Source organism: Oncorhynchus gorbuscha, linkage group LG11, assembly GCF_021184085.1.
Source record: "Oncorhynchus gorbuscha isolate QuinsamMale2020 ecotype Even-year linkage group LG11, OgorEven_v1.0, whole genome shotgun sequence".
Lineage (NCBI taxonomy): Eukaryota > Metazoa > Chordata > Actinopteri > Salmoniformes > Salmonidae > Oncorhynchus > Oncorhynchus gorbuscha.
The window spans coordinates 62,743,768-62,766,394 of record NC_060183.1 but is presented as its reverse complement, the minus strand read 5'-3'; the positions used below and the strand labels follow the sequence as shown (position 1 = coordinate 62,766,394).

The following is a 22,627-nucleotide window of genomic DNA, read 5'->3' as shown; positions in this document are numbered from 1 at the left end:
TACACTCGCATTAACATCTGCTAACCATGTGTATGTGACAATAAAATTTGATTTGATTTGATTTGATTTGCTCTGACAGCTGGTGCTTAAAGCTAGCGAGGGAGATATGTAACGCTCATTCCTTCGACAATAAACACGAATCCAACCATCACCCCTGTTTGTGAGACAAAACCCAGACTCATCATAGAAGAGCACTTTTTGCCAGTCCTGTCTGATCCAGTGACGGTGGGTTTGTGCCCATAGGCGATGTTGTTGCCGGTGATGTCTGGTGAGGACCTGCCTTACAACAGGCCTACAAGCCCTCAGTCCAGCCTCTCTCAGCCTATTATGGACAGTCTGAGCACTGATGAAGGGATTGTGCGTTCCTAGTGTAACTCGGGCAGTTGTTGTTGCCATCCTGTACCTGTCCCGAGGGGTGTGATGTTCGGATGTGCGGACGATCAGCTGTCCATCCTGTTTCCCTGTAGCGCTGTTTTAGGCGTCTCACAGAACGGACATTACACTTTATTGCCCGGGCCATATCTGCAGTCCTCATGCCTCCTTGCAGCATGCATAAGGCACGTTCACGCAGATGAGCAGGGACCCTGGGCATCTTTCTTTTGGTGTTTTTCAGTCAGTAGAAAGGCCTCTTTAGTGTCCTGCGTTTTCATAACTGTGACCTTAATTGCCTACCTTCTGTAAGCTGTTAGTGTCTTAATGACTGTTCCACAGGAGCATGTTCATTAATTGTTTATGGTTCATTGAACAAGCATGGGAAACAGTGTTTGAACCGTTTACAATGAAGATCTGTGAAGTTATTTGGATTTTTACGAATTATCTTTCAAAGACAGAGTCCTGAAAAAGGGAAGTTTATTTTTTTGCTGAGTTTATATGTCATTTAGCAGAAGCTTTTACCCTAAGCGACTTAGTCATGCATGTATATATTTTACTTATGGACTTTCCCTGGAATCGAACCTAGCGGCATGCTCTCTAGGGATGAACATACGGAACAGACAGGAGGCTGAGGCTCAGAGAGGGAGAGAGGTAGGGGAGAGAGAGAGAGAGAGAGAGAGAGAGAGAGAGAGAGAGAGAGAGAGAGAGAGAGAGGAGAGAGGTAGAGAGAGAGAGAGAGAGAGAGAGGTAGAGGTAGAGAGAGAGAGAGGTAGAGGTAGAGAGAGAGGTAGAGGTAGAGAGAGAGGTAGAGAGAGAGGTAGAGGTAGAGAGAGAGAGAGAGAGGTAGAGGTAGAGAGAGAGGTAGAGGTAGAGAGAGAGGTAGAGAGAGAGGTAGAGGTAGAGAGAGAGAGAGAGAGAGAGAGAGAGAGAGAGAGAGAGAGAGAGAGAGAGAGAGAGAGAGAGAGAGAGAGAGAGAGAGAGAGAGAGAGAGAGAGAGAGAGAGAGATATGCAACATCTAGCTGACTGGCTTTAGACCAAGTCTTGCTAGTGTGACTCCTCTTTATGTAGAACCAAGGCATACAAAAATGTCCATTAATTATAATCCACACAATAATTCACATTTCCTGTTGCTGCAGGATTATTTTCCTACTGTAGCAAACTGTCTCAAATTAAGATTCTACTTTATAGAGACCTACTATGTCTCCTTCATCTCCTTTCCAAATCATCAATCTGATGGATTGATCAATGGATCATTCCTAATAGGCATGGTTTACTCCTCACCTCCAAAACACTATGTAAATGCTTCCCCTGTGTTTTCAGGTGGCGGTTGTGTTTCTCGAGATGGTTTCTTAAATTCCCAGTCCAAAGTAAGAGCACTACTGCAGGGGTCCCAAACGTGTTGGCCCGCGACTCGATTTTGATTTTTTTTAAATGTGCGACACCACCATGTAAAAATAGTGATGTAATCAAAGGCCAATGTTTACTTTGGGGCTATGACAGTCTATTACAAATCAGCCTGACCGTACTTTTGACAGTATTCAATCTGAATGAAGTATGGTTGGAAGTAACTGAAATGCATCAGAAAGGTATTGGGATGTTCAGAAGACCATCAGGCAATCATTTTGTATGATCTTCAGTGTCATCATTGATGAGGTTCTTTTCCCCCTCTGATTTAGTGGCTGGTCCTGTCCACTCTGTTCTAATGAGTCTTGAACAGCTTGTGGTCATTGTAGAGGGAAACAGAAGACACATGTGTTCCTGAGAGTCTTATCTTTTCAGTGATGGGGGTCATAATAGCATAGCATACCTTTTTTGCAGTTAAATTACCTAGTGGCTTCATGGGTTGAATGTTATTCATATAGTTCATAATTAATAAACATTTTTTTTTAAATGTACGTTGAAAATCTGGTGTTTATATGTCAAACGGTTTTATTATATTTCAGCCTTCTGTGATGTACAGTGTATAAAGTGTAATATTGGGATATAAACTCAAAGTACATTTCAACTCTATATCTGACATGGTACAGGTCTCTTCCTCTTTTTAAGCCCATAACCATGTGTGTGACGTGTATACTTTAGTTTCAAAGTAGATTTGTTTAAGACTACCAAGAATCACTCTGTGTGACCCTGATTTAACCCACTGCAGTAAAAAGTTAAACCATTCAAAAGTCACATTTGTAGGAATAAAACAGAAACCACTGTTTATTACAACCGCATCTTCCAGCTATTGGAGGTTACTGATGTAACCCCGGTTCTATGAACCAAGCGCAATTATTGTAATTTTCTGAGATTCTCTCCTGATCCCATTTTCAAATAAGGCAAACCCGTATGGTGTTGCGACCAATGGTTTGGGAAATGCCGGGCTACTGTCTTATACAGCCTATAGTCAACTACAGTACACCCTCTGAGCCCTCTGGTAAATCATTTCTCTGATATGGGCAAAGTACTGTGACAGTGTGCAGAAATGAGCTACAGAGTCTTTCCAGGGCTCAGAGGAAATGGTCAACGTCAGGAGGAAACTTTTAGCATGGAACTCTCTCTTCCAAAGACTTTCTCTCTTTCTCTTTTCATCTCTTTTTCTCTGTCTGTTCTAGTGGGAGGGAGGTAAAAAGGGAGGAGGGAGGACAGTAAAGTGTGTGACTGTGTGTGTGCGTGTGCTCCCTTGCGTGTGTCTGTGTGTGTGTGCGTGACTCTTCGAGTGTGTGCGCTCTACTGCTTTAGGAGTGTAGTTCAATGTTTTTATGGAGCGTGTGTTGAGGGCTGTATGGGGCCTCCTGCAGACGCTCTTACACAGCCTGATAGAGAAGAATGGACTCGGGCTGGATATGAGGTTTGAATGAGGGCTGTAGGGATGGATGAGGTTTGGATGAGTTTTATTTGGCACAATAAAGGGGAATAGATGCGGGGTAGAGCATTTCAGTATGACCTTTCTTTCAAATACTTTTGAGTGTTTGATTAAGCCGGCCAGATGATGGGCGAGGTTTGCACTTTTGGGACTATTCCATTTCTCAATCAAGTGCAATGACAAAGAAGGTACAAAACAGAGACCTATGTCTAGATTGACTGTTTCACAACAAACAGAACACACCCCTGACCTTGAGTAAATAACTCTCCCTTTCCTTAGTTACACAACAGTATAAGGAGCCTGGGAGCTAATCTGGCCTTCTAAAAAGCTCACACTGCCTTAATCCCAATCCACAGGACACACATGCCCCAACCACATCATTAACCCCAGCTAGCAGCTGGTCACTGTACAACTAAAACCTGTCTCAGCTCTCTACACAAGGCCTGGACACTAGAACCTCCACCCACACACTTCTATTAGGTTCAAAGTGTCACGCATAGGTGTAATAGGTGGCAGGGAAGTCAGGCGCAGGAGAGTCAAATGGAGTGTAAATATGGAGTCTTTTAATAAAGTTCCAAGAGTATGCTCCGTAACAATAAATGTACAAACAAAACAAAACATGGGTACGAGGACCCGACGCGCACCTATACAAACAATCACACTACACTGACAACAAATCAATCTCTGACAAAGACATGAGGGGAAACAGAGGGTTAAATACACAACAGGTAATGAATGGGATAGAAAACTGGTGTGTGGGAGGACAAGACAAAACCAATGGAAAATGAAAAAAGGATCAATGATGGCTAGAAGACCGGTGACGTCGAACGCCGAGCACCGCCCGAACAAGGAGAGGCAACGACTTCGGCAGAAGTCGTGACACAAAGTGTTATATAAACGCGCTGTCAACACCTCATTTGGCCGCCTTTCGTTCCAGTTCTCTGCTGCCTGTGACTGGAACGAATTGCAAAAATTGCTGAAGTTGGAGACTTTTATCTCCCTCACCAACTTCAAACATCTGCTATCTGAGCAGCTAACCGATCGCTGCAGCTGTACATAGTCTATCGGTAAATAGCCCACCCATTTTCACCTACCTCATCCCCATACTGTTTTTATTTATTTACTTTTCTGCTCTTTTGCACACCAATATCTCTACCTGTACATAATCATCATCTAATCATTTATCACTCCAGTGTTAATCTGCAAAATTGTAATTATTCGCCTACCTCCTCATGCCTTTTGCACACAATGTATATAGACTCTTTTTTCTACTGTGTTATTGACTTGTTAATTGTTTACTCCATGTGTAACTCTGTGTTGACTGTTCACACTGCTATGCTTTATCTTGGCCAGGTCGCAGTTGCAAATGAGAACTTGTTCTCAACTAGCCTACCTGGTTAAATAAAGGTGTTCTCAACTAGCCTACCTGGTTAAATAAAGGTGTTCTCAACTGGTTAATAAAGGTGTTCTCAACTAGCCTACCTGGTTAAATAAAGGTGTTCTCAACTAGCCTACCTGGTTAAATAAAGGTGTTCTCAACTAGCCTACCTGGTTAAATAAAGGTGTTCTCAACTAGCCTACCTGGTTAAATAAAGGTGTTCTCAACTAGCCTACCTGTGTTTAAAGCCTACCTGGTTAAATAAAGGTGTTCTCAACTAGCCTACCTGGTTAAATAAAGGTGAAATAAAAAATTAAATAATTGTCCTTATGCCATGTTGTGTCATGTGGTGTGTCCTTAAAAACACCCTGCAATGATAGATCACATCCCATTCAGATACAGCTAGATCACATCCCATAGAGATATAGACACAGTCACATTTTATGTAGATAGAGATACTCCTTTGGACACAGACGACAATTCAACGTCTATTTCACACGTTGATTTAACCAGTGGGTGCCTCGTGGGACTTGTTTACAGACCTGGCTTCAAATATATGTATTTGATTATGTGTTATTTAAATGCTTATTTTCTGTATATTTTAGTATTTTCAAATAATGTGGATGGAATCAACTACTTCTATTGGAAGTATTTTAAAATAATTTCCTATAAATAGCCTACTATTTCAAAGTATTTTCAACTACTTATTTCAAAAATGATTTCAAATACCTGGGTTATATAATGCATAGGAATGTATTTGAGTATTTTCATTTACATGCCAATACTTTCCAAGCTTATTTCTAAATACATTCCAATATTCAACTACTTGTGTTTTCATATAAAAAATATCTGAATTCTTAATACAAAATGTACGTGAAAGTAACATTATTTGATCTGCTTGTTTTATGCATTTATAACCCAGTTTAATTCTGGGATTATGAACACTAACAATGACTGGTTGTTAGCAGCTCTGAGCAACAGCATGCCAAACGACTGAAATTTAAATTTACAGGCCCCAAAAGTCATTATAGCAAATTACTCTGATTAGTCTTCCTAATCACATCCTGTTCCGTGCCAATCAAAATGGCCACCACTCCAATACCTCTTGTAGCTTGAAGAAGAGAGAAACTGCCCATGATGGGCTCTACCCCTGAACATGTAACTTCACTGAATAACAAAATACAGCAGACTCCTGATAATTGACAGAGAGTGGGCACTAAACTAGAGCATGCTATTATCAGGAGAAATACAATGTAGAGTGCAGTTTTACCTGAATAGGTTCTTGGGTCAGTCTCATAGGTCCTACACACTCTTCTGTGGCTGATACCTGGAACACAACCAGAGAGAGAGAGAGAGGAGAGAGAGAGAAGAGAGAGAAGAGAGAGAGAAGAGAGAGAAGAGAGAGAGAGAGAGAGAGAGAGAGAGAGAGAGAGAGAGAGAGAGAGAAGAGAGAGAAGAGAGAGAGAGAGAGAGAGAGAGAGAGAGAGAGAGAGAGAGAGAGAGAGAGAGAGAGAGAGAGAGAGAGAGAGAGAGGAGAGAGAGAGAGAGAGAGAGAGAGAGAGAGAGAGAGAGAGAGAGAAGAGAGAGAGAGAGAGAGAGAGAGAGAGAGAGAGAGAGAGAGAGAGAGAGAGAGAGAGAGAGAGAGAGAGAGAGAATGAGTTCATGTTCAAACAAAACAAGAAAACAATGAACACCAAGAGTAAACAAAGAGAGAGCAGAAGTAAAAACTGAAATGTAGAAAACAGAGAAACAGAGCACTGCTTACCATTTTACCCTCTCCTTCGAGTACCATACATGCCCTGCACCTCTCTCTCGCTATTGCTTTTCCTCCTCCTCTCTCTCTCTCTCTCTCTCTCTCTCTCTCTCTCTCTCTCTCTCTCTCTCTCTGATGGTCTCAACCCATTAATACTCCATACTGTAGGTAAATGCATAGGCAGGTATTCCTCAGTAAAAGACAAAAGCTCCACATTCCCGGGAAAACCTTCTTTAGCTTACTGAACCCTGTTACTGTATCACCTAGCAGGAAGGATTTCTGGCTACTGAACTGTTGAATAACGGAGCGGCCTAGGACGTTCCACACTCAGACACACACGTACACAACGTATTAGTGACGCAGCAAGAGCAGGTCCATTACAAGCCTATTTACAGAGTATTAAGGGCTGTACTGGCTGGATGCAGACAGACAGGTGTATGGCATTAATGCCATGTGGAGGAGCAGTACTAACACTGTTGATAGACTGTAGCTAACACAGCTTCGAAAATGACATGTACAGTACATAACATCACAGGCAATGACATCTCACACCAATACCTCACCCAATATGATCGAGTTGACAAGTCTCTACATATGCAGAATGTCAAAATGACCCATATCTGTCTCTGTGCCTCTTTGGACATCAGTCATTAACTGCTTATGTCATCATCGTCACAGCTCAATGACTCACTAGCTGTGAGTTAATTGTCCCATTTGGCCCCCCTTACAGAGTTGAGTGGGGCCAGCTCTGGTCTGCTGCGGTCACATCAGATGGCTGAGGGGTTGTTTGTGTTTGTTGGATGTTAGTTAGGATCTGATGTATGGCCAATGTTGTATGGTGATTATTACCAACAACGAGCTCATTAGGTCTCTGTGCCCTGTCCCAGTCTCTGTCCCTGTCGCTGTCCCCTTCTCCGTGCCCGTCTCTGTGCTCGTCCCCGTTCCTGTCACCACCTCTGTCCCTGTCCCCGTTCCTGTCCCCATCTCTGTGCCCTGTCCCCGTCTCCGTGCCTGTCCCTGTTCCTGTCTGCATCTCTGTCCCTGTCGCTGTCCCAGTCTCTGTCGCTGTGCCTCCTCTGGTCCCTGAACTATGTAGGTGTAGCAGGACGGTGAGGGGCATAGATGGGTGTATAGAGAGCCTGAACTATGTAGGTGTAGCAGGACGGTGAGGGGCATAGATGGGTGTATAGAGAGCCTGAACTATGTAGGTGTAGCAGGACGGTGAGGGGCATAGATGGGTGTATAGAGAGCCTGAACTATGTAGGTGTAGCAGGACGGTGAGGGGCATAGATGGGTGTATAGAGAGCCTGAACTATGTAGGTGTAGCAGGACGGTGAGGGGCATAGATGGGTGTATAGAGAGCCTGAACTATGTAGGTGTAGCAGGACGGTGAGGGGCATAGATGGGTGTATAGAGAGCCTGAACTACGTAGGTGTAGCAGGACGGTGAGGGGCATAGATGGGTGTATAGAGAGCCTGAACTATGTAGGTGTAGCAGGACGGTGAGGGGCATAGATGGGTGTATAGAGAGCCTGAACTACGTAGGTGTAGCAGGACAGTGAGGGGCATAGATGGGTGTATAGAGAGCCTGAACTACGTAGGTGTAGCAGGACGGTGAGGGGCATAGATGGGTGTATAGAGAGCCTGAACTATGTAGGTGTAGCAGGACGGTGAGGGGCATAGATGGGTGTATAGAGAGCCTGAACTATGTAGGTGTAGCAGGATGGTGAGGGGCATAGATGGGTGTATAGAGAGCCTGAACTATGTAGGTGTAGCAGGACGGTGAGGGGCATAGATGGGTGTATAGAGAGCCTGAACTATGTAGGTGTAGCAGGACGGTGAGGGGCATAGATGGGTGTATAGAGAGCCTGAACGATGTAGGTGTAGCAGGACGGTGAGGGGCATAGATGGGTGTATAGAGAGCCTGAACTATGTAGGTGTAGCAGGACGGTGAGGGGCATAGATGGGTGTATAGAGAGCCTGAACTATGTAGGTGTAGCAGGACGGTGAGGGGCATAGATGGGTGTATAGAGCCTGAACTACGTAGGTGTAGCAGGGGTGAGGGGCATAGATGGGTGTATAGAGAGCCTGAACTACGTAGGTGTAGCAGGACGGTGAGGGGCATAGATGGGTGTATAGAGAGCCTGAACTATGTAGGTGTAGCAGGACGGTGAGGGGCATAGATGGGTGTATAGAGAGCCTGAACTACGTAGGTGTAGCAGGACGGTGAGGGGCATAGATGGGTGTATAGAGAGCCTGAACTACGTAGGTGTAGCAGGACGGTGAGGGGCATAGATGGGTGTATAGAGAGCCTGAACTATGTAGGTGTAGCAGGACGGTGAGGGGCATAGATGGGTGTATAGAGAGCCTGAACTATGTAGGTGTAGCAGGACGGTGAGGGGCATAGATGGGTGTATAGAGAGCCTGAAGCAGTGACGGCTTGAGCATAAAACTCTCTATGACCTCTCTCTTTTAAACCATCCCTCCCTCCCTCCTCTCTATGTCTCCCTCTCTCTTTCCATTCCTGTCCTATTTTTATTTACCTCTCTCTCTCGGTCTCTCTCTTTTCACGTAGTGTCCAATCATTTCCCCTCTCTCAGTATGCACCACAGCTAACAATGGCCTATGTTCTTCCACAGTGCTGTGTGTGTGTGTCTGTGTGTGCTGCAAATCTGGCTCAGATAAAAGACTATGGCACCCTGAAAGCTCTCAGATACATTAGCTAACCCCTTAACACACATACATATACATTACACGACACGTGCACACACATTCTCTCACACAAAAACAAAAAACCCTTGCATCCTTTCCACTTCAAATTCTCTTTTAGCCTTTCATCAGACCACCTGGTAGCTGAGACCTGTCTGCCTGCCTGCCTGTTCGTCTGCCTGCCTGCCTGTCTGTCCTGAATGTAGAAGAGGCCAGGTACATACTGTAACAGAGAACGCAAGAGTACCATCTACCTGTGTGCGTGTGTGTGTGTGTGTGTGTGTGTGTGTGTGTGTGTGTGTGTGTGTGTGTGTGTGTGTGTGTGTGTGTGTGTGTGTGTGTGTGTGTGTGTGTGTGTGTGTGTGTGTGTGTGTGTGTGTGTGTGTGTGTGTGTGTGTGTGTGTGTGTGTAGTGTGTGTCCATAAGCATAACAACAGGGAAAGGGAGATACCTAGGTCACATATAACATGTCAAAACAACAGGTACACATCTCTCTCTTCTGCATTCAGGACAACATTCAGTTGAACAACGGGTACACATCTCTCTCTTTCTGCATTCAGGACAACATTCAGTTGAACAACGGGTACACATCTCTCTCTTTCTGCATTCAGGACAACATTCAGTTGAACAACGGGTACACATCTCTCTCTTTCTTCATTCAGGACAACATTCAGTTGAACAACGGGTACACATCTCTCTCTTTCTGCATTCAGGACAACATTCAGTTGAACAACAGGTACACATCTCTCTCTTTCTGCATTCAGGACAACATTCAGTTGAACAACGGGTACACATCTCTCTCTTTCTGCATTCAGGACAACATTCAGTTGAACAACAGGTACACATCTCTCTCTCTTTATGCATTCAGGACAACATTCAGTTGAACAACGGGTACACATCTCTCTCTTTCTGCATTCAGGACAACATTCAGTTGAACAACAGAAAACAAATGCAGTGAGACTCAGTGAGTAACTTACATACAGTACATACTGCTCATTATGGGTTTACCTGCTCTAACTACAGTATCAGCTACCAACCAACCATACCTTCCATTTCCATAGAAATATATGACCAATATCTTAGGCTTCTGAAAAGCAGAGAATACGCTTCTGTAACAATCAGTTGAACGACTGGGTAAAATTTCAATTTTTCTCACCACATGTTGAAATGAAGCACTGAATATCTCTATTTTATTCTAATATGATTAAAAGTCTCTCATTATTCATGTTCTTCATCATGATGAACAGACTTTGAGGGACTTACTGACTGTGAGCCATAATGGAAGTAACATTATCCAATGTCTTCTTACCATGCAGTGTGATCTAACTGGGGAATTACGGCCTTGACACACTTAGATAACACTCTCCATGGTCTGCAAAACAAGACACTTATCAACATGTAGTAAGTCCTAATGAGACCACAGTATGAATTAAGCATTAGGGACCAAGAACGTTTATAAATTGTCCCAGTAATTCACAGAAGTGAAGTAACAGAGGAACCAGGAATTGGGAATACAATGAGGGTTAAATTCCCTAAACACAGCAGAGTCATTTTCCACAGTCTTGTCCCTTAAAGTACAACCAGTTATACTCATACACTCAGAATCATCTGACTGACTGCTACTGCTGGGTGAGGCCATTTTAACACGCACACACAAACACATGCAACGTTTGTTTTACTATACTTGTGTGATTTAAATGTATTCCCATTCAAAATCCTATTTACCCTAACACTCTAACCTTAATCCTAAACCCTAACCTTATAACATGTAACCATAAGTAACCCCTAACCCTAACCCTTAACCATAACCTTAACCCCAAACCCTAACCCTTAACCCCAAACCCTAACCCTTAACCCCAAACCCTGTTAACCCTTAACCCTAAACCTTAACCATGGGAAACCCTAACCCTTAACCAACCCCAAACCCTAACCCTTAACCATAACATTAACCTAACCCTTAACCATAAAGTAACCCTTAACCAGTTAACTCATAACCCCAAACCCTAACCCTTAACCATAACCTGCTAACCATTAAACCCTAACCCTTAACAAAACCCTTAACCAAACCTAACCCATAACGTTTGTTTAACCATAACCTTAACCTTAACCCCAAACCCTATTTAAACCTAACCCATTCAAAATCCTAACCCTAACCCTTAACCTTAACCCCAAACCCCAAACCCTAACCCTTAACCCCAAATAACTTAACCCTTAACCATAACCCTAACCCTTAACCCCTTAACCCTAACCCTTAACCATAACCATAACCTTAACCCCAAACCCTAACCCTTAACCATAACCTTAACCCCAAAAACCCTTAACCTAACCCTAACCCTTAACCATAAACCCTAACCATAACGTTAAACCCTAATAACCTTAACCTAAACCCTTAACCCCATAACCTAACCCTTAACCATAACCATAACCCCAAACCCTAACCCTTAACCATAACCTTAACCCCAAACCCTAACCCTTAACCATAACCATAACCCTTAACCCTAACCCATAACCATAACCAAACACTAACCCCTAACCCCAAACCCTAACCCTTAACCATAACCTTAACCCCAAAATAACCTAACCCTTAACCATAACCTTAACCCCAAACCCTAACCCTTAACCCAAATAACCTAACCCTTAACCATAACCTTAACCCCAAACCCTAACCCTAACCCTTAACCTTAACCCCAAACCCTAACCATAACCCTAACCCTAACCATAATAACCCTAACCCTTAACCATAACCTAACCCATTAACCATAACCTAACCCTTAACCATAACCTTAACCCCAAACCCTAACCCTTAACCCCAAACCCTAACCCCAAACCCTAACCCTTAACCATAACCTTAACCCCAAACCCTAACCCTTAACCATAACCCCAAACCCTTAACCATAACCATAACCTTAACCCCAAACCCTAACCCAAATAACCTAACCCTTAACCAAATAACCCTTAACCCCAAACCCTAACCCTTAACCATAACCCCTAACCCTTAACCATAACCATAACCCCAAAAACCCTAACAAACCCTAACCATAACCATAATAACCCCAAACCCTAACCCTTAACCATAACCCCAAACCTAACCCCAAACCCTAACCCATAACCTAACCCTTAACCATAACCTTAACCCCAAACCCTAACCCTTAACCTAACCCTTAACCTTAACCCCAAACCCTAACCCTAACCCCAAACCCTAACCCTTAACCATAACCTAACCCTTAACCATAACCTAACCCTTAACCATAACCTTAACCCCAAACCCTAACCCTTAACCATAACCTTAACCCCAAACCCTAACCCTTAACCATAACCTTAACACCAAAACCCCAAACCCTAACCCTAACCCCAAACACTAACCCTTAACAATAACCATAACCCCAAACCCTAACCCTTAACCATAACCTTAACCCCAAACCCTAACCCATAACCTAACCCTTAACCATAACCTTAACCCCAAACCCTAACCCTTAACCTTAACCCCAAACCCTAACCCCAAACCCTAACCCTAACCCCATAACCTTAACCCCAAACCCTAACTCCTAACCCTTAACCTCTAACCCTAACCCCAAACCTAACCCTTAACCATAACCTTAACCCCAAACCCTAACCAAACCTAACCCTTAACCAAAACCTAACCCCAAACCTAACTCCTAACCCTAACCAAAACCTTAACCCCAAACCTAACTCCTAACTCCTAACCCTAACCCTAACCTAACCTTAACCCCAAACCTAACTCTAACACCTAACCCTTATCCTAACCTTAACATTAACCCCAAACCCTAACTCCTAACCATAACCCTCATTCTAACCCTAACCTTAATTTATACCCTAACCTTAAACCTAACCCCTAAGCCTAAAATAGCCTTTTTCTTTGTGGGGAGCGGCAAAATGTCCCCACTTGTCCAAATGTTACTTGTTTTAATATCTTTGTGAGGACTTCTGGTTCCCACAAGGATAGTAAAACCAAATCACACACACACACAAACAAAATATATGCACGGACACACACCCTTATCACCATAGCAGTCCTATTGATGAATATTAGTGTGTGTTTATCTTTCACCCAAAGCGTAATACCAACAGGCACACTTCTTTCCACCTCTCAACCTCTCCCCAGATGGTTAGAAGGAGCCAACGCACTGAGATCCAGTGCACAAAAAACAACTAACTCTCTGCTCTATGACACATATGACCCCAATAAATAAACATATGATTTGCTTTTCTGTATAGGTCTTTGAACTTAATTTATTTGAACCCCCCTTAAATGACATCTATTTCATAATAGGCCTAATTTAATGGCCTTCATATAGTTGGTAGACTTTGTCCAGAAGGGCCCCCCATAACATTAGCTTCTCAGAAGTTCTAGTTTTTGTTCACGGGACCCTGTGACTGGGGTGACCAGGGTCTGGGTGTGTGTGTGTGTGTGTGTGTGTGTGTGTGTGTGTGTGTGTGTGTGTGTGTGTGTGTGTGTGTGTGTGTGTGTGTGTGTGTGTGTGTGTGTGTGTACGTACATGTATGTGTTCCAGGACAGCTATATTATTAGTGGCCTAGTTGGGTTCTGTTCTAAGCACACTGACTCACTTCCTTTGTCCCTCGTTTTGAGATGGACAGACAGTAGGAGATGAAATGAAGGAGAAAAACAGCCGTGGCTCCCTGCCAGGGGCACTCAAACCCCCTCAACTGACACTATTATTTGTCTGCTACACAGAAATACTGTGTGTGTGTGTGTGTGTGTGTGTGTGTGTGTGTGTGTGTGTGTGTGTGTGTGTGTGTGTGTGTGTGTGTGTGTGAACATGCGTGCACATGTGTACATGTGTGTGTGTGTGTGTGTGTGTGTGTTTGTGTGTGTGTGTGTGTGAACATGTGTGTGTGTGTGTGTGTGTGTGTGTACATATGTGTGAACATGCGTGCACATGTGTACATATGTGTGTGCAGAAGAATCTCTTTGTCTTCTTCTACATTGAGTCATTACACGAGTCTAGGTATAAATGGGTTAAATGCACCGATCAATGCCATGTCATTGGTGCTCTCTGCTTTCTGCTCAGAGAAAAAACACCCAGCTTCCAGTACAGCTAATGACTAGTAATGGTATTGTTATGCAGGTTTGAGGAAAAAAGCGAGGATGGGAAAACAGAGTCTTTGCAGATTCCAGTAAAGTCTCTGAAACCTGTGGACAAAACTATGTCCATACTAGAACAACAATGTTGAGCCTCTCTAAACAGTTTCTTATTTGGTGGAACATGTTCTGATTGCAAAGCCTCTTGAATGAATAATACAGACAGAATTATTTATTCAACTTATAAACTGTAGGTTGCTTACATAAAGCATCTTTGCAACAACAAAAAAGACAAGTAATTTATTTAAAAAACATAATTCATGAAAAAGGTAATTTACAGCATTACATTTGAGGGAAACAGACACTTATCCAGGGCGAGACAAAGACACATGACACAGTGGAACAACCACTTTACAATAGTGCATCTAAATAGAAAGGGGGAAAAGGGGGGAGAAATTAGGGACTCTAATCAGAGGTAAAAGATGGGGAACAGGTGTGGAAAGACTAAATGATTGATTGTCCTGGGAATAGGGAACAGCTGGGAGCAGGAGCGGAACAGTTTTGACTGAGCTGGGAGGAAGACTTCCTCAGTGGTAGGGAACGAGCAGGCCAGAAAAGACCAGCCCATTTGGGGAAAACTGAACAGAAGCCTGGAAAGCAAAATGACAAGACAATATAAGACAAACCATGTCAGTGGTATTCCATCTAACAGCCAGTGGAGGAAACGGAAGCGAGTGATGGAAGAACTTGGGAAGGTTGCAGATGCACATGACACGTTCTCTGAGTCTGAGGGGTTTAATGGACAATGACAACTATGTCCATACTAGAATGATTACAATGTTGATTTGGCCTCTCTATAACAGTTTCTTATTTGGTGGAACATGTTCTGATTGCAAAGCCTCTTGAATTAATAATACTACAGGATTATTTATTCAACTTATAGGAACGGGCTATTCATTACATAAAGAAGTTTCTTTAAAGCAACAGCGCTCTGGGAAAAAGACAAGTAATTTATTTAAAAAACATAATTCATGAAAAAGGTAATGAGAGGGTTGGGAAAGTGATGGGGATCTAGCTGAGTTCTATGGAGGGTTTGTGTTAGTGATATGTTGTACTTGTGACAGAGGTCATGACCCAAAAGACCAAGAGTCATTACTTATGCAGATATTAAGAAAAGTAAACAAAAATGTGTTACACGCCGTGTACACACAAGCTACAGCACCTGTTAAAAAAATCAACTAATCAGCGTTTCCCGTTGTGACCTCGATTATTTGAATTAGGTTTGTTAGTGCTGGCCTGTAACAAACAAGACTCTGCCAGATGGCCTGACGACACAGGCTGTGTGAGAAGCCCTGGAGGAGAGAATATACAGAGTACAGGGCAACATGATCAGCCCTCTCACACGTGACTGTTCACACTGTTCACATCACAACCCTGCTCTGCCCTGTCCGCCTGGGTAAACAACCACTGTAGCAACACAACAAGACACAGAAACACAGTCGGGTTTTGGTGACCAATAGCATCAATGATACCTTCTCGTCCCAAGAAGACAGAGAGAGAGAAAGAAAGAGAGAGCGAGCGAGTGAGAGACAGAGAGGAAGAGAGAGAAGAGAGAGAGAGAGGGAGTGAGAGGAAGATAGACCACATTTTTACATCTCTATCACTCTCCCTCATCTCTCCTCAACTCATGATACAGTTATATAAAGGCCATTAAGTTATTAGGCCATAATGGGATGTTACTGTGTGAGGTTTGTGACCACTCTGTCATATGGCCTACATAGCACTCAAACTGATGACATTAAAAATGAGCAATATCAGTCTGTTAGTCAGTCAGTCAATGAATCGGTCATTCTGATTCACCCTAATCCCAACCCTTCAAAAAATAAGATGGGGCGGCAGGGTAGCCTAGTGGTTAGAGCGTTGGGCTTGTAACTGGAAGGTTGCAAGTTCAAATCCCCGACAAGGTACAAATCTGTCGTTCTGCCCCTTAACAGGCAGTTAACCCACTATTCCTAGGCCATCATTGAAAATAAGAATTTGTTCTTAACTGACTTGCCTAGTTAAATAAAAGGTAAAAATATATATTTTTATCAATTAGTCAATCACTGTTTATTTGTATAGCGCTGTATGTACACGTATACATTTGTACATTTGTCACATAGTACTTATCAGCAACCCAAAGTGCTTTATGATACATGACTGAGACCCAGATGGTTCAAGTGTCACTAAGCTATTTTGAACAATGAGTTAAATTATAAAGTTAGTTATCTTGGACTACACTTTCACCATGGTGCTACTCTCACTCACTCACTCACTCACTCACTCACTCACTCACTCACTCACTCACTCACTCACTCACTCACTCACTCACTCACTCACTCACTCACTCACTCACTCACTCACTCACTCACTCAAACCCCAACCCTTGAAAAAAAAAAGTTGTGTTCATGACACCAGAACTTCCATCCCTATCTTCTATGAATGTATGATTAATCCTTCCAGCTACCTAGGATATGTCTGGGCTATGCCCCAAACCAACGCACGCTATGCCCCAAACCAACGCACGCTATGCCCCAAACCAACGCACGCTATGCCCCAAACCAAACGCGCACGCTATGCCCCAAACCAAACGCTATGCCCCAAACCAACGCACGCTATGCCCCAAACCAACGCACGCTATGCCCAAACCCAAACTATGCCCCAAACCAACGCACGCTATGCCCCAAACCAACGCACGCTATGCCCCAAACCAACGCACGCTATGCTCCCAAACCAACGCACGCTATGCCCCAAACCAAACGCTATGCCCCAAACCAACGCACGCTATGCTCCCAAACCAACGCACGCTATGCCCCAAACCAACGCACGCCCCAAACCAAACGCTACGCCCCAAACCAACGCACGCTATGCCCCAAACCAACGCACGCTATGCCCCAAACCAACGCACGCTATGCCCCAAACCAACGCACGCTATGCCCCAAACCAACGCACGCTATGCCCCAAACCAACGCACGCTGTGCCCCAAACCAACGCACGCTGTGCCCCAAACCAACGCACGCTGTGCCCCAAACCAACGCACGCTATGCCCCTAACCAACGCACGCTATGCCCCAAACCAACGACGCTATGCCCAAACCAACGCACGCTATGCCCCAAACCAACGCACGCCCCAAACCAAACGCTATGCCCCAAACCAAACGCTTATGCCCCAAACCAACGCACGCCCAAACCAACGACGCTATGCTAACCAACGACGCTATGCTCCCAAACCAAACGCTTATGCCCCAAACCAACGCACGCTATGCCCCAAATGCTCCCAAACCAAACGCTTATGCCCCTAAAACCTAACCAAACTAACGACGCTTATGCCCCAAACCAACGCACGCTATGCCCCAAACAACGCGACGCTATGCCCCAAACCAACGCACGCTATGCCCCAAACCAACGACGCTATGCCCCAAACCAACGACGCTTATGCCCCAAACCAACGACGCCAAACCAAACGCTATGCCCCAAACCAACGACGCTATGCTAAACCAACGACGCTATGCTCCCAAACCAACGACGCTTATGCCCCAAACCAACGACGCTATGCCCCAAACCAACGACGCTAAACCAACGACGCTATGCCCCAAACCAACGCACGCTATGCCCCAAACCAACGAACGCCCCAAACCAAACAAACCAACGCACGCTGTATGCTGTGCCCCAAACCAAACGCTGTGCCCCTAACCAACGCACGCTATGCCCCAAACCAACGCACGCTATGCCCCAAACCAACGCACGCTATGCTATGCCCCAAACCAACGCACGCTATGCCCCAAACCAACGCACGCTATGCCCCAAACCAACGCACGCTATGCCCCAAACCAACGCACGCTATGCCCCAAACCAACGCACGCTATGCCCCAAACCAACGCACGCTATGCCCCTAACCAACGCACGCTATGCCCCAAACCAAACGCTATGCCCCAAACCAACGCACGCTATGCCCCTAACCAACGCACGCTATGCCCCAAACCAACGCACGCTATGCCCCAAACCAACGCACGCTATGCCCCAAACCAACGCACGCTATGCCCCAAACCAACGCACGCTATGCCCCAAACCAACGCACGCTGTGCCCCAAACCAACGCACGCTGTGCCCCAAAACCAACGCACGCTGTGCCCCAAACCAACGCACGCTGCCCCAAACCAACGCATGCACGCTGTGCCCCCAAACCAAACGCGCCCCAAACCAACGCACGCTGTGCCCCCAAACCAACGCACGCTGTGCCCCTAACCAACGCACGCTATGCCCCAAACCAACGCACGCTATGCCCCAAACCAACGCACGCTGTGCCCCAAATGCCAAACCAACGCACGCTGTGCCCCAAACCAACGCACGCTGTGCCCCAAACCAACGCACGCTGTGCCCCAAACCAACGCACGCTGTGCCCACGCTGTGCCCCAAACCAACGCACGCCCCAAACCAACGCACGCTGTGCCCCAAACCAACGCACGCTGTGCCCCAAACCAACGCACGCTGTGCCCCAAACCAACGCACGCTATGCCCCAAACCAACGACGCTATGCCCCAAACCAACGCACGCTATGCCCCAAACCAACGCACGCTATGCCCCAAACCAAACGCTATGCCCCAAACCACGCTATGCCCCTAACCAAACGCTATGCCCCAAACCAACGCACGCTATGCCCCTAACCAACGACGCTATGCCCCAAACCAACGCACGCTATGCCCCAAACCAACGCACGCTATGCCCCAAACCAACGCACGCTATGCCCCAAACCAACGCACGCTATACCCCAAACCAAAGCACGCTATGCCCCAAACCAACGCACGCTATGCCCCAAACCAACGCACGCTATGCCCCTAACCAACGCACGCTATGCCCCTAACCAACGCACGCTATGCCCCTAACCAACGCACGCTATGCCCCAAACCAACACACGCTATGCCCCAAACCAACGCACGCTATGCCCCAAACCAACACACTCTATTTATATCTTTCTACCTCAACACGCTGATGGATCACAAACAATCATAATAAATTCCATGAACACAAAACAATCACATTATTCATGCAAGACAGAGACTAGCTATCCCCCATGCAAGACAGAGACTAGCTATCCCCCATGCAAGACAGAGACTAGCTATCCCCCATGCAAGACAGAGACTAGCTATCCCCCATGCAAGACAGAGACTAGCTATCCCCCATGCAAGACAGACTAGCTATCCCCCATGCAAGACAGAATGAGATTCGTGTATAATTGGTTTTTAAAGCAGATACTTGATAAGACACTAGAATATAATGGCCTTCTGAATATCTTGATTCATTCCTTGTGATTGTGAAAAAGCAAACCCCTATCTACCTTGCCACTGGTGTGACTGGTCTGTGTCTCGGCCTCGATGCAGATGTGTCCCCCGCTGTTCTCTCTCCTCTCTCCGTGAGATTTGTTCCGGGACTGCCTGGTCTGGTAAGTGATTACCGAGGGGATGGTGTCGGCCGCGTCCGTCTTGATGAACAGCCCATGGAGGGTGGCCGCGGTGCCCTGGGATATAGTGGTGGTCTGGTGCGGAGAGTTGGACTCGTCCGAGTCTCGGCAGTAGATCACGCCGCTCTGGGAGACGTGGATGCTGGGAGCGCAGCCCATGCCTCACCGCTGGTCCGGAGCCAGAACTCAGATGACAGTAAACAGCGCTCTCTCTGAGTTATCACTGTCCCGGATGCCTGCCGCTGCGCTGTGGCCGCTGTTCTCTCCGATCATCGGCTGCTCCTGGTGGTCTCTCACCTCTCCCTCGCCGGCTGGTTGAGTACACAAAGAGAGAACGAAAGGTGTTTCATCTCTTTAATATCGCCGCTGAGTTTCTCCGCTCCGTTAATTCATGCATGCGCTCCTCCATCCGTTATTTGGAGTTGAATGTAATTTCCGCTGTGATATTCCCTAGTGCTGCAGCTTTCAAATCCAGTCCTTTTAGTGAAAAATGATCATCACTGACGTTATTATGTAGTACAGCATACAGGCCTAGACGTTATGTCATTTCATGGCTCGCAATGTCGATTAATGATATAATCTTCTCTAGTTTATATAGCTCAGGCTGTGCGAACGTAACCATTTGCAACCATCAGGCTATCCTTATGTTGGTGTCGTAACAAAGACGCTATTCTTCTCCTTATCCTTTTCATCATCATATTGATTGGATTTTTAAAAAACGCCGCGTGAAATCGCTGGATCACACTGGCTCATTTCCTCTTCATCTGGCCATCGCATTTTATTGTCTGAGGTCTCTCTCTCTCTCATCTACACATCATCGTAGGCTGCTGTCATCCAATCCAGGGCTCGTCGCAGTTGGTCACCACTGGTCAGCAGGTTCCTCCTCGCATTTCCTGGCAGTGTGAATGGATCCAAATCATTTCCAAATTTGAAGTGAGCCTATATTTCACGTGCCCCTGCAATTATACAAACACGGAAAAGAGACGATAGACAAATCATTTGTTTAAAAAACGGCGTGTGCGTGTGCATGCGAGAGAGAGACAGAGACAGAAACATATAGAGATATGGTTTTAAGAGATTGTGCTTGTGTGTGTACGCATAGTCCGCACACACGTCAGACATCACACACATCTCAGAGGTGGCATCCTAATGGTAACCTGGTAAAACTCTGGAAACTAGTTGTAACAGGGATCTTAAGGGTTGCCCTGTTGCCTGGGGCAATTGCACTGAGCAGTCCGGTGAGTTGAGCCTGCTCTAAAGTTGCCCCAGGTGAGTTTGACTGAAAACAACAAAACTGTACACTGTTAAAATAGTATAGCCATGCTAAGTAGTACACATACACTGAGATTTGGTGTTTGAATATAAGCCCAATGTAAGTGTTAAAATACACTGACTGTATTTCAAACCAGAATGGAAGTACTCTGAAATACTAATTATTTTATACTTTAGTTTATTTAGTATATATTTTCTAAACTATTTCTTGAACTGCATTGTTGGTTAACGGCTTGTAAGTTAGCATTTCACGGTAAGGTCTACCTACACCTGTTGTATTCGGTGCATGTGACATACAATTTGATTTGATTTAAAAGTACTTTTTCAATCTGAATATTGGTGGGGGAGGGCTTTCTGTGGTCAGGGCATGACAGTACCCCCCCCCACACACCCCACCCTGGACACTTATCCGGCCATGGAGCTGGTTTGGACACCACGCCCGGACTGGGCACCGGCGCAGAGGAAGGCTTTGGCCATGGAGCTGGGTTGGCCGCTGCGCCCGGACTGGGCACCGGCGCCGAGGAGGGATCAAACCCTGGAGCGGGACTGGACGCAGTGCCTGAACTTGCCACCGGCAGGAGGGAGGCTCTGGCCTTGGAGTGGGGCTGGATGCCTCGCCGGAAGCGCCGGACTGTGAACCGTCGCCGGAAGCGCCGGACTGTGAACCGTCGCCGGAAGCGCCGGACTGTGAACCGTCGCCGGAAGCGCCGGACTGTGAACCGTCGCCGGAAGCTCCGGACTGTGAACCGTCGCCGGAAGCGCCGGACTGTGAACCGTCGCCGGAAGCGCCGGACTGTGAACCGTCGCCAGAAGCGCCGGACTGTGAACCGTCGCCGGAAGCGCCGGACTGTGAACCGTCGCCGGAAGCGCCGGACTGTGAACCTTCGCCGGAAGCGCCGGACTGTGAATGCACACTGGATGCCTAGTGCTTGGAGCCGGTACAGGTGGCACCGGACTGGTGACACTCACTTCAGGGCGAGTGCTGGGAGGAGGCTAACCAGATCCTCTGGTCGAATGTTGAGCAGAACACACTTGCACAACAGCTCTCATCTCTCAACTTCTCCATTGCCTCCCTGGCAGTCTCTGGCTCTTGCCTCGGCTCGACCGGCCACCCCTTGTGACCTCCCCCAAAACAAATCTTGGGGTTGTCCTTGGGCTTTCTGTGGCCGCGAACCCTGACGTCATCACTGTCCTCCATTATTACCTTCTGTCTGCCGCCAAGGAAGGGTTTTTCATCCACCCATCACTTCTTCCCATGTCCAAAACTCCTTTCCCTTTTGGGCACGCTGCTTGGTCCTGGTTTGGTGGGATATTCTGTCACGAGCTTCAAACTAAGCAGACCAAGGCGCAGCGTGCATTGAGTTCCACATCTTTTTAATACAAAGTGAAACTAGAAACAAACCTTACAAAGACCGTGAAGTCATAGTGCCCAAACACACTACCACAAACAATATCCCACAAAGCAGGTGGGAGATAGGGCTTCCGAAATATGAACCCCAATTAGAGGCAACAATTACCAGCTGTCTCTAATTGGGAACCATACAAAACCACCAACATAGAAATACACATTCTAGAACACCCCCCTAGTCACACCCTGACTGAAACCACTATAGAGAATCCAAGGGCTCTCTATGGTCAGGGCGTGACACATTGATTTAATTTCATGTTTTGGCAGACTGTCTCTCATACAATCCAATGATTTTGAAATGCCAATGATTATAGCATAAATGGCTCATAATGT

The 22,627-nt window shown here is 45.8% G+C and overlaps 1 protein-coding gene across 3 annotated transcripts in view; it reads right to left on the bottom strand.

Moving 5' to 3' along the window:
- Positions 1–22,627, bottom strand: part of LOC124049083 (high affinity cAMP-specific and IBMX-insensitive 3',5'-cyclic phosphodiesterase 8B-like) — a 101,432-nt gene that overhangs the window by 67,097 nt on the left and 11,708 nt on the right. Inside the window, exons 1-2 of one of the 3 annotated variants that reach the window (XM_046370425.1) lie at positions 19,492–20,432; positions 5,867–5,923 (exon numbers count right to left, since the gene is read on the bottom strand). In XM_046370425.1, coding sequence (XP_046226381.1) covers positions 5,867–5,923; positions 19,492–19,773 — 339 coding nt within the window. In that variant the 5' untranslated portion in view covers positions 19,774–20,432. Of the gene's footprint in view, positions 1–5,866; positions 5,924–6,361; positions 6,619–19,491; positions 20,433–22,627 lie in introns of those variants that run through there. The other 2 variants (XM_046370427.1, XM_046370426.1) reach the window with 2 other exon arrangements.